Source organism: Cryptomeria japonica, chromosome 3 (genome assembly GCF_030272615.1).
Source record: "Cryptomeria japonica chromosome 3, Sugi_1.0, whole genome shotgun sequence".
In the NCBI taxonomy this organism is placed as follows: Eukaryota; Viridiplantae; Streptophyta; class Pinopsida; order Cupressales; family Cupressaceae; genus Cryptomeria; species Cryptomeria japonica.
This window is the reverse complement of record NC_081407.1, coordinates 397,880,090-397,892,518: the sequence shown is the minus strand read 5'-3', so window position 1 is coordinate 397,892,518 and position 12,429 is coordinate 397,880,090. Positions and strand designations below refer to the sequence as shown.

At 36.2% G+C, this 12,429-nt stretch overlaps 1 protein-coding gene across 1 annotated transcript; it reads left to right on the top strand.

Moving 5' to 3' along the window:
• The first annotated feature begins 321 nt into the window (after positions 1-321).
• On the top strand, positions 322-9,263 carry LOC131047860 (uncharacterized). Its single transcript, XM_057981646.2, has 14 exons — positions 322-503; positions 610-698; positions 5,432-5,499; positions 5,653-5,691; positions 5,843-5,943; positions 6,596-6,708; positions 6,824-6,923; positions 7,098-7,244; positions 7,432-7,492; positions 7,669-7,766; positions 8,067-8,209; positions 8,328-8,411; positions 8,497-8,586; positions 8,759-9,263. The coding sequence occupies exons 1-14, from the start codon at positions 426-428 to the stop codon at positions 8,811-8,813; spliced, it is 1,266 nt and encodes a 421-aa protein (XP_057837629.1). The 5' UTR covers positions 322-425; the 3' UTR covers positions 8,814-9,263.
• Positions 9,264-12,429: the final 3,166 nt, after the last annotated feature.

Below are 12,429 nucleotides of genomic sequence, written 5' to 3'. Positions count from 1 at the left end.
TTTGGTGACATTCGGGCGCTTTTCAAGCCTACGTGGCAATATTCCTACATTTACGTCGTGTTTGCTTTGCATTTTGTCGGCTCTCGAAAAGGTGACGTGTCTGTTTGTCCCCATTTGTGGCGGTACATACGGAACGAGCATCTTCGTAACAATCGACGGTCAATATTTTTCTTGGAAGTCGTTGGCCGTTGGATGGAGAGAAGGCGTGAAATGTAAAGTGGAGAGTCCAACTTTGATCGTGGCCGTCGGCTGGGGCGTGATCGACGGTTGTTGTGAGCCTGCGGTTTGGAAGGAGAACTGTAAGAAATTGCAAGGGTTTTAAATGCGTGCGTAGGGACTTGATCAAATGCAGGGTGTTGTGTATTGACGTTTATAGGTGCTGGGATTTGGGAATCTGTTCTGTATTTCGACTCAGATCGCCAGCCATGGCGGCCACAACTATGATGCGATCGGGATCAGTTGCTCAAATTCGTCGTCCAGTTGAATCTAAATGTTTTTCAAAGGTCTGTTAAACTTTAATGAAAAAATAAAAAGCCCCGATCTGCAAATGTTTGTTACGTTTTTGGTTGTTGGAGTTGTGGACTGATTTCAGTGGGGGAACTTATGCAGGGAGTTTGCAAAAATGGAAGCGTTAAAATGTCCAGTGGAAGCGACTTCTTTGGATCTGTAGTGAAGTTTGGCCAGAGTTCACGCTTACAGTTGAGCAAAACTTTCCTTTTTTAGGGTTTTTTTTATTTATATTATTTCTTTACTGCTGTTAAAAAGTTTATTTGACGTACTTTTAACGATTATAGTGGCGTTTGTGAGATTCTTACTCTTGCCACCCTCGTTATAATATTCGTTTGGGGTTTTGGGATTATGTTTTGTTTATTTATGACATCACATTTTATGTGGGATTTTAGTTAGGACGTTTTCGTGTCTGCGATTATTTGACGTTACACTTTAGGCTTCTCTTAGGTAGTTGATTACCGGTGAGTAGTCATTTGGATCGTGTAATACGATGCTGAATTCTGGGCTGACGTTAAACTCAGATTAAAAAAAGTTGATTTTTTTAAATGATAGTAGGTTGGCCAGTTTCTTGGATGGATCAGGGCTGATCAAGATCATAGTGCCCGGATCTTAATTTTTGCGGGCTTCATTTCTAATCATTGCGTATTGAAGTCACTCTTTATGAATTGCAATGTAATTCCATTGTTATTTCTTTGATACTGCCAGATTTCTTTTTCTGTTTCACGGTCCTTGTGATTTGGATGAAGTAATTGAGTTCTAAAAGATGCTAGTGATGCTGGTTTAATCAGGCAACGAGCTTTGTTCACATACGAGTGTTTTTAGAAATCCCTTGATTTTAGTCTTCTCCCTCATATTTGAAACCCTTTGTATTGTTTTTCACGGCAAGTATTACAATCTATGGGCATTTCTTTTCCAAACTTAGGTTGGGGGGTTATGCCTCACCCAAAGTTGGATGCAATACTTTACCAAACCCAATTTCTGTTGGGTCCCATGTAGCTCCCACTCAGCGTGTAGGATGTTGTAATTAATCCAATTTTAGCAGTTTGTATTGTGGTATTTTGCAAATTATGTGGACCTGGATTGTTCTCGCATAATCTCCTGAAGCTTGGGCTCATCCTCTTCGACTTTTACCCTTTGAAGTGTTCATCTTTTCAGCTCATTCCATATGACTTAGATCCATTGCTTAATCTCCAATCTCAACCTACTGTAATCTCGTAGGCATGTAGGATCTACCCTGGTTAGTGATTTGAATCTAAGTAGACTGTAATATCTGTGTACGTATGTTGTATCTGTATCAAAATATGATGGTCATTGTGGGAAAATATTCTTGTATCTGTATCCGTTTTCGGTTTACACAGACGGAATGTGTACACTAATATATGGCAAAGCCATAATAATCAAGATTATCATATAATTGCAGGAGATTGCTTTCTACTCATCTATGTTAAATCAAACTACAACATTGCAAGTATTTGATATGCTGCTATTCGGTCAGGAGGAACTTTTTTAGACACTGCATCTTAAGGAAATAACCAAGACAATTATGCCTTAATAATGACTATCTGGAGGGAAGTGATACATTTAAATTTGAATTAATATATAATTTAGTATTTTATACTAATTCAATACCAATTTGTCAAACTCAAATGTTCTGATAGGTATTCATTTTTCAATATTAAAATAACAATCGGTAATCATCACAGACAATAATTTGAGTCACCTTTAGTGTGATTCTTCAGATAATTGTGATAAATTTAGGACCAATAACTCTAAAACTGCTCTAAAATTTAAAAACACCGAAAGACTTTATCGATTGTGGAATAGAAACAAGAAGCAAATCCTATAAATTTTCAAATGGGTGTAGTGCATCTTAAAAGGTTGATCTTTGCCTTTTGCTGACTGAACAAGCTTTCGCATGTTGCTTTTAACAGGATTACAGCCCTAACTACAGTCCCCTGACTTTTCTTTTGTCATTCCTATGAACATAAAAGAGACCTTAGAAAACCCAAATGTTTTTTCAATAAACAATATGACTAGAATTTGTTAAAAGATCTACCTATATCTGCTTCTGGTTGCACTCGTCACATGAAGGTGCAGTTAAGGCAAAGACCAGCTGAGCTGTACAGAACATAAGTTAAAAGTTAAACGTTCACAGCAACAGTAGCTCCAAAAAATGCATTCAAGTGACAACACATATGTCTGCATTTTTGGGCTAAGGAGGCACAGGAGATGTCATCTCATGTGCTTTGTTTAGAAGCATATCAGTCCCACCCTTCATGCTCATGGTCAGAGATGGGTGATACAACAAAAATTTACCTGTGGGAGGAATCCAGTTCTTGGGGATCAGCAGGGTGTTGATGCAGCTCAATTCATGAATTTGAAGATTAATCTGCAGAAAACATAAACAACAACTAGGAACGGAAAAGACTGAATAAACATAAATGCAAGAATCCTCACATGATAAGATATTCTATTTCTGTAATTACTACAGAGAATACAAAAAAGTAACCAACATCAGAGCCAACAGCATGGATCTCTGTTTTTTATTTCCTTTACCATTTTCATCCTGCCCTAAACCCAGTCCATAAACATAAACAATAACCTCTCCCAAATAACTTGCCAAGATCACCACTCCAGGCCAAAATAGGAACAAGCCAAAAATGTGCTGGTTACAAAAGGAAAGGCAGTTGAATAAAATGGAAACAACAGCCTAGAATTAGAAAACTAAAAAAATACTTAATCATCTGCTCCATGGTCAGAACATGGGAAATGGCATTTATGGAGATGCTCTGCATCATCCTTCTCTCCTCTGAAAAATTTGAACCTCCTGGTTCTGATGAGTCTGAAATGAAGAACTTCAAGAGATCACTACTATCAAAAATTATACTACTGGATTTAAGAATCAAGACACGGTGTTCTCTTCCTCCATGTTAGATATATTTGCAAATCATCTTATTTTTTCTTTGCTTCCAACCTCTTGTTTGAACAAAGATGCTGATACTCCTCCTGATTTGTTCCTTTTCTCTTTAACGAACCCCTTGAAGGCTTAGTAGTCCTTCACTGAAATTATCATTGTTCTTTGCATCACTCCTACTGGCTCCTATTGCACCTGCACATAAATCATAAAAAACAGAAATAAAGTTAAGGGAATGAAAATTTCCCATGAATACTTATCTGCATTATGCCATTTAGATATGCTTTCCATTTCATATTTTGTGTTGTGGACTTCATTTCTTAGCTTAGTGTGATGTGGTTCACAAGTCAAATTCTTTTGGACATTGTCCTTTATACCTTAACTGAACATATCTCTACTCTCTACCATAACCATCTTTGTTTCCTCATTGCAGAAGTGCTGATCTACTAACCCTTTTCCATCACTAAAGGGCTTCTCTAAACATACTTCTAGTTGTTCCAGATTGATGTAGCTGGAATTGCTCCAAAATCACATTCATGTAGCTGGGATCACTCAGCTATGATTCCAAACAAATTGAAGTGAACTTTTTTGTGCCCTAGCCACGCCTGTAGGCAAATCAAACCTGTTTCTGATTCTGGAATGAATTGTACTTGAAAACATATAGGTTTAAGATGATCTCATGAATAGTCATTTACTTTAATGACAAGGAAAGGGGGACCCGTTGCATACAAGTTTTTATAAGAATTTGTTGGCAGGGGAGGAATTTTCTTTGGGCTGTTCGTACTCTAGCTTTTGGAGCATTTAATGACTCAATAAGTCACCTATGCCTTATAATTCTCATCAATGCTAGGTTAACTGAAGTGCAACTCAATCATGTATTTTAGTGTTTGTGGAATTCAACTTGTGTTTATGTTTACGTATGCAACATTTCCCCTTATGTATGTAAAATTTCAAGGCAGGAGGAGCTACTTAGCATGCAGAACCGCGGAGCATTTGTTAGAAGGGGAGTGGGATGGTGACTGTAATCCATTTTTTTTGGCATTTCACCCTCTAGCCTCTTTACTCTTTTTTGGAGCACGTAATGCCATAGATATCACCTTTGTCTAACAGTTCTCACTAATGTAAGATTTAAGTCAAGCAACCAATTGTGGTTGAGCTTCTTGGTGTTTAAGATAGCTCAACATTTGGTTTTTTACTTAGGCTGATTCATCTGTTTTTGGGAATTGATAAGTTCTGACCAGGGAGTAATCTGGTTGAATTGTTAATAGTAGTCAATTCCAACCTTTCTATTTCCTTACTGTGTTTTTTGTTATCCATGTATTTTCTTTTTCTTGTTAGTATAACGTTATCACCTGAAAGTCTTGCATACACAATTTAAATAAAAATAAGGTAACTGCATCTAGCAGCTGTAAGCCCTTTCTAATAGTGCTTTAAGTTTTATATTCCTGTTTTTTTGTTATTACATTCTAGATTACTTGTAGGATATGCCCGTGACTTGTTGGTATGGTCTAAAAGGTATATTGTTAGACTGGAAGGGTCCTGTGTAATTGTAAAGATTGTCTGATTTTTTAACCTTTGATTTGATTGTATATTGTCTAAAGTCCTTGACACATTTGCTTACTGCTATCTTACACATACTTGGAAACCTCGTACTGGAAGGGATTTGTGTAATAGTGAAGATGATATGATATTCACACAATTTTTAATTAAGTTTTAATTTTTTTGGAGGTCCTCTACATCATTTGCTTCTTGGCATACCAGGCATCTTTTGGGCTGTTTAATGTTAACTATATCCAATTTTTAAAATAAAGCTAGTAGAAGTCAAAAAATTGAACTCAGTTATCCAGAACCAGGCAGGATGCCTTTATCTCTCTTTGAGACAATGCAATAACTAGTTTATATCTGCATGACTAGTTTATATCTGTAGGGCACCAGATTATTGTATTATCAAGCCTTTTGATATCAACTGTATGTGAACATTGTTGTATTCTTTTTTTCCTTGAGCAGATGCCAGAGTGCTAGACCACTGCAACCAATTAGAGCTACTGCCACAGAAGTGCCTCCCAAGGTTCAACGTAAGTATTTTCAAGCCCACTGTTGAAGTATGCATTCTGCAACTCATATAACCGGGGATCATTTTGAAATGAGAATTAGAACATGTAGCATTCATTCATTTTGAATCTTTGATTGAATACACGCTAAAGCTTTTATTACTATTAAATTTGCAGAATACTCTGGAAAGGAGAAGACTAAGATTGCAATCAATGGTACTATATGCTTTCTTATACTATTTCATGTTTGAAAAATCTGCTCTTTCTGCAGGATTTCTGATTGCCCGTGAATCCTTTATACTACTGAACAGCGAAGAAAAATATTGTGTTTCAATCAACTTATATTTGTACTATCAAACTTTTGCAGGATTCGGTCGCATTGGAAGATTGGTTTTGCGTGTTGCATTGGGAAGGGCTGATATTGAAGTAGTTGCAGTGAATGACCCCTTCATTGATGTCAAATATATGGTATGAAGATGCTTGAATATGAATAAATTTCTCTTCTGGCGAGCTTGCTATTCTATCTCTAGTGAATAAATTCACATTTTTCTTTATTAGTACACTGCAAGTAGGAATTTTATTCCACTGTTTTAGAAGTTTTTTTGTGAGAGTAAGCATGAAACTTAAATGACGAATTGAGAAATTCAACATCAAGTCCAAATACTACAGCTTGGTGATGTTGTCTTATTGATCTTTTTGTTTTGAATTAAATGGTTAAGCTTCTACATAAGGATGGCCTGTTTGTGTATGGGTTGCTTGCACTCTTTACAAGGTATTATTGTGAGAGTAAAAAAAAAACTTATGACAATTTGAGAAATTCACCATCAAGTCTAAATGGTAATGCTTGGTGATTTCTTCTTACTGTTTTGTTTGTTTTGAGTTAGATAGCAAAGTCTCTCCTTAAGAATAGCTCGTTTCTATATAGACTGCATGTCAGTGTCTTCATAGATGAACTCAAAGATAGAAAATCCATTCTTAGTCTTCCACGGTGTATTTTCCAATTGTTCTCATACATCTTTCTTTGTATTCACTGTGCATTTGTTGAACTTTGTTATTGTTGTCGACTGTATCAAATATTGAATGCTTGTTGACATACCTGTAATTTGTGCTTTGGTGGCAGGCTTACATGTTCAAGTATGATTCAACACATGGTATATACAAGGGGAGCATTAATGTTGTGGATGATAAGACACTTGAAATTGATGGCCACAAAATTACAGTTACTTCCAAGAGGTGTGAGATTAGTATGGTACAATGCAAAATTGCAAAATCGCAAAATTGAAACTAATGTTAGCATTCACAACCCCCAAAAGATGATGCTAAAGTATGGTCCTAATTGTTGATGTAGGGACCCTGCAGAGATTCCATGGGGTGATTTTGGAGCTGAGTATGTTGTAGAGTCATCTGGTGTATTTACTACAACTGAAAAGGCATCAGCTCATCTTAAGGTATGGATTTTTGGGGTTTATGAGAACACATTTGATAGTTGGAAAATATATATGATGTTTTGAATAATTGATCTGTTGCTTTCAAAAACCTTAACTGATTGAGGAACAACATGGCAACTTATCTTGGGTTGTTTGGCAAGTAATAGTGATGTTTACTGTTTTCTTTTGTAACAGGGTGGTGCTAAAAAGGTTGTGATTTCTGCACCGTCAGCAGATGCTCCTATGTTTGTTGTTGGAGTAAATGAAGAGACCTATAAGTCCGAAATGGCTATTGTCTCTAATGCAAGTTGCACAACTAACTGTCTTGCTCCCCTTGCAAAGGTAGACAATCTGGCCTCTTTTTTAGGTTATTCGTTAAATAATCTCACCTTCTACATCTGTACGCAAATGTGTACCAATTTATTTCTCTAAACATAAGGTCTGGTAAGCTGCAATATTTCACATTGTCTTGGAATCTATAGTTTTTGTTTTATTATGAACTAAGATAATCACACATGCTGATTTACAGGTTGTGCATGAAAAGTTTGGAATTGTTGAGGGTCTTATGACAACTGTTCATGCAACAACAGGTTTATATTGTTCCTTTTATTGCCTCGAAAACTAGGGAAAGTCATATTGTTGGTTTAATTTCTTGTATTAATTTTTGAAATTTGTGCATGTGCTAAGGTAAATTTTGTACTGCAACGTTGTGCGCTTTTACTATAGATCAAAATATTATATTTAAATAGAATATGTTTGTACACAGCTACACAGAAGACAGTGGATGGCCCCTCAATGAAGGATTGGCGTGGAGGTCGTGGTGCTGGACAAAATATCATTCCAAGCTCAACTGGTGCTGCAAAGGTATTTAGTTTACCCTGTTTGTTTTCTCAGGATGAGATTCAAATCATGTGTATCGACTTTGACGAGTATGACATGCTCACTGAACTTTATTATGAAACAGTAATCATTTCTGTGGTTTTGCTATGTAATCAGTTCCCTTCATTTGATTTTTCTGTACGGGGCAAAATTATATGGCCCTTTTTCTGAATATGCTCAGCAAGGGTTTTTGATTTATTTCCATCAAGTAAGGGCCTCTGGGATTTAGTGAAACTATACTGTGATATTTGCCTCCTTTTTACTTGGCAATTTCGTATTCTGCAGGCAGTTGGAAAGGTTCTTCCGGCATTGAATGGGAAGCTAACTGGAATGGCTTTCCGTGTCCCAACACCGAACGTTTCTGTGGTGGATCTCACCTGTAGGCTAGAGAAACCAGCATCTTATGATGATGTGAAAGCAGCACTGAAGTATGTTTGATACTTTGCAAGCTACATATGATCTTTTTTTCTGGATGACATGTCACTATTTTTTGATTATTTCCTCTAGGTGGTTGTGAAGTCCTTCAATTTTGTAATCTTTTGGCAGGAGTGCATCTGAAGGATCTCTGAAAGGTATCCTTGGATATACTGAAGATGACGTGGTATCAAATGATTTTGTTGGAGATGAAAGGTGAGGAATTGTAAACTTGTATAAAAGCTGTTTGTTAAAACTAGTATTTTAGATTAAAATCTATTCTTTTCGTTTCAACCTTCAGGTCAAGTATCTTCGATTCTAAGGCTAGTATAGCATTGAGCCCTCAATTTGTGAAGTTGGTCTCATGGTACGACAATGAATGGGGATACAGGTAATCAATTTAATTCATGCTTTATTTTGAATTGGATGGAAGCATAAGTAATATTTTGTCTCAACCAAGAATGCAGTAGACTCTGTTCTGAAATTCTTACTGTGTATGTTGAGTAGGAGATTTCTTTTGTATTATTATTGACAAACTCACAAGTCTGAGTTGGTGCTTGCAGCAACCGGGTTGTGGATTTGATTTCACACATGGCATTTGTCGGTTCCCGCAAATGAAATCTGTCGTAATTTGAAGCCATTTCAATTATTGTTAGAGAAAACCTTTTAGTAAAGGGTTTATCTAGAGAAAAGATCTTTAGTTTACCACTCAGAAAGCTAAGGGATAGGGTTGTGATGAGGTTTTCTGAGAGTGTCTCTGATAAGATGTGCTATCCATTTTGAGGATAGTAAAATTTTTGATAAGGTATTCTATACCTTTATTACATCTGTTTTTTGGAATAAATTTCATGTGCATCGATTTTCATTGAATTGGGATCAAACATCTGTTGTTCTTAATGTCATTTTGGGTCAGCAATATTATTCCGTCTCTGATTATCGCCTTTAAAGGTTGTAGCCAGTTTTAATTTTGTCATATGTATTTTGTTCTTCCATTTTGGGTGAACAATGCTTATGTAATCAGCTCAGTTTCCCAAAAAATTGCAACAATAAAATAATATTTTGCTGTTATTCACATGTATGAGAATGATTTTTTATTGTAGAAGTCTCTGCAATTGAAGTATCTGCAATGCATATTTAAATGTCTTTAGATTTGTACTAAATTTGTAGTATTTCTCAACTATTTTTTTGATGTTACTGTATTCTAATAGTTTGAAGGACATGAACAAAATACATTATTGGCTCTTCCTTTTTTATTGTAGAATTGTATGCAATGAATATTTACATATCTTAAGCAATAAAATTTTAAATATAAAATTGTATTTTCAAATACTCGAAACAATTTATAGTGATTGAAATGATTTAATTGAAATAAAGTAACCAAATTTATAGAAATTTTCAATTAAATTGTTTTGTAAATATTAAAATTCTAGGTTTTCCCATACAAACTATTTTCCAATGATTTGAATAAAATGAATATTGGGCTTTACCTTTATCTGTTGTTGGCAATTCCAGCATTGATTGGTTGAATCTGACCTTACTAATTCTAATTTTGCATATCATTTTGTAATATAGTTTCCAGAAATACTAAAGCCAAACAAAATAATAATGTAAATTGTGTAGCTATGTTATGCTTCATAATTGTGACATGGTTGGCAAGCTTGTAGGGAGGCTAGGGCTTCTCTGGAACAATCAAGTATGTGGGTCATCCCCATCACCTCTTGAATCCTCGACTTCGCCACCAAAGCAAATAGCATACCATTGGGTTTTCGAGCAAATTCTTTAGGCCCCAGACATCCCCTTTGAAAGCCCCACAACTATTCCTGACCACATACCTATAGAGCCAATTCAATGCCGGTCTCGAAGATTGAAAACTCGCTCCATCATGTTTTGCAAGGAGAGAGGGTGCCCTAGCAGTGGCAAAACCCAACCCAGAGTTCGAACCCCAGAGAAGCCATGGATTTAAATAAATATTGCAAAGGGCACGGGCTCTTTGCGAAATGGAGAGGGAATAATCAGCTACTCGTTGGAATAGTGGAGTGGTGGAAAACAACATTCCACGGCCAGGTAAGTATCTCAACCCTAGCAAATAATTTTTTATCGCTACAAAAAATCTTTGAAGGTCAAACTATTGCATGCAGAATATGTTTTTTTACAAAGGTGCAAATTTCAATTTCATTTATTGGCAACTTAAATTTGATGCTAATGGATATGAATTTAAAATGGTATCAAAATGGGTAGATCAACAATGTTCTTGTAGAATTAATGCATGCTAAAATTCTTATAGAAATTGGGGATAAATTGGACAAATTCATAGCCGTAGAGAAAAATTGGTTGGATAAATCTAACATAAAATTGCTAATAGAAGTAAACAAGGGCATGAAAGACCTAAAAAACATAATCCTAGAAACAATAGATGACATCTACATTCTAAAACCGATATGGTATATTGGCTCGGTAGTAGAAGATTTAGCTTTCTGCAAAAGGCCAAACCCTAATATGCAGAAGACACAGGAAATAGTAAATGACAACCATAGAGCTTCAAATGATAAAATAAACATCCAATTTAATAATGACAAGGGCAGCTTCATTATAAACACTGGTCAGCAAGAGAATGATAATATTCCAACCCCGCCTCCTTTCCCGGTCTTGAGTAACAGTCCAGACAGTGTCGATAACAACAAAGAAACTTAGGTTTATGATAATGAGGATCGAATCTAAGTAGAACTGAACAATGTTATAGAAAACTTAATGGGGAAACTAGTTGAAGAATTTGTCGAGGAGGTACTCATTGATACTTCGACAAATAGGGCAGATAATGTCAACATCTCCAATATAGAACGAGATCATACCCCCCACCCCCAACAAAAAAAAAATCCCCCTCACTAATCACCAACCCGACTGAGGTGGCTCAAGAGGATACAACCACAACCTCTCCCACTTTGGAGGAATCCCCTGTTGTGGAAGGATTATATTCAAACGAGAAAAGAGAATTCATTATCAATGAACTGATCAATATGCAAGAAACAGAAAATAACATAGTATTAGACAATAGCTCAATCAACCCACAAAATAGAGGTATCCTCTAGATGAGAGGTGAGAAATTAACTCTTGATTGTGGCAAATCCATGAGCAACAAAAGAGGTCGGAAGTCTTTTTTAGACAAAAGGAAGATGGACGGGGATGCGGAGGGGCAGGCCAAAATCACAACACTGTTGGGGCAAGGAAAATCTCCCCTCCCCCTCGTAGAGGTATAAACATACTTACTTGGAATGTTAGGGGTTTGGGAGTCCCTAACAAACAAAGACTAATTAAGCGAAGCATACTGAAATTTGTATGGACCTAGTTATGATACAAGAAACAAAACTAGGCAAGACTGATGAACAATTTTAGTAGAAAATTCACCCAATGGCAGATGGAAGCGGTGGAGACTACAGGGGCATCAGGGGGACTGGGTATAATGTGGAGAAAAAATGCAGTTGCATTTACATGTCAAACCAAGATGCAAAATTGGATGGCTGGCAAAGTGAGAGCCCTTAGTCTAAATCTTGAGTTTATTATCATTAATGTATATGGGCCAATTCCAACAGATAAAAAGAGATTAATTTGACAGGAAATTGAACACTACTTAAATACTCAGGATGAAAAACACATCATCATAGGTGGTGATTTCAACACCATCTTGTACTCATCTAATAAAAGCGATGGTATAAAATCCATTAGACAATCACAAAGAGACTTCGCAAACTGGATAAATAACAATAACTTGAAATCAGAACTGAGATGGGTTTTCACACATGGAATAACAGAAGAAAAGATTGAAACACTGATCGATTTTTCTTTAAAGCAGATCTAATCGATCTCATAACAGAATTAAAAACTACAGTATTACCATCGTGAGGCTCTGATCATTACCTGGTACTTTTAGAATTTATGGGGGAAACAAAGCAAACTGGGTGCCCCTTCAAGTTTGAAAGAATGTGGTTTACACATGAAGACTTCCTCCCCAACATACAAAAATGGTGGAAGGATAGTGTCTTTGTAGGATCTAAAATGTACTGTCTAGTCTCCAAGCTGAAAGAGATTAAGCATAAATTACTAGATTGGAACAAAAATAAATTTAAAAACATCTTCGAGGAGAAGTCAAAAATTGAGAAAGAGCTGGAGACAATAAACACTGATGTGATGCAAAACGGGACGACCTCTGAAACATATGAGACTGCGAAAATGTTTTTAT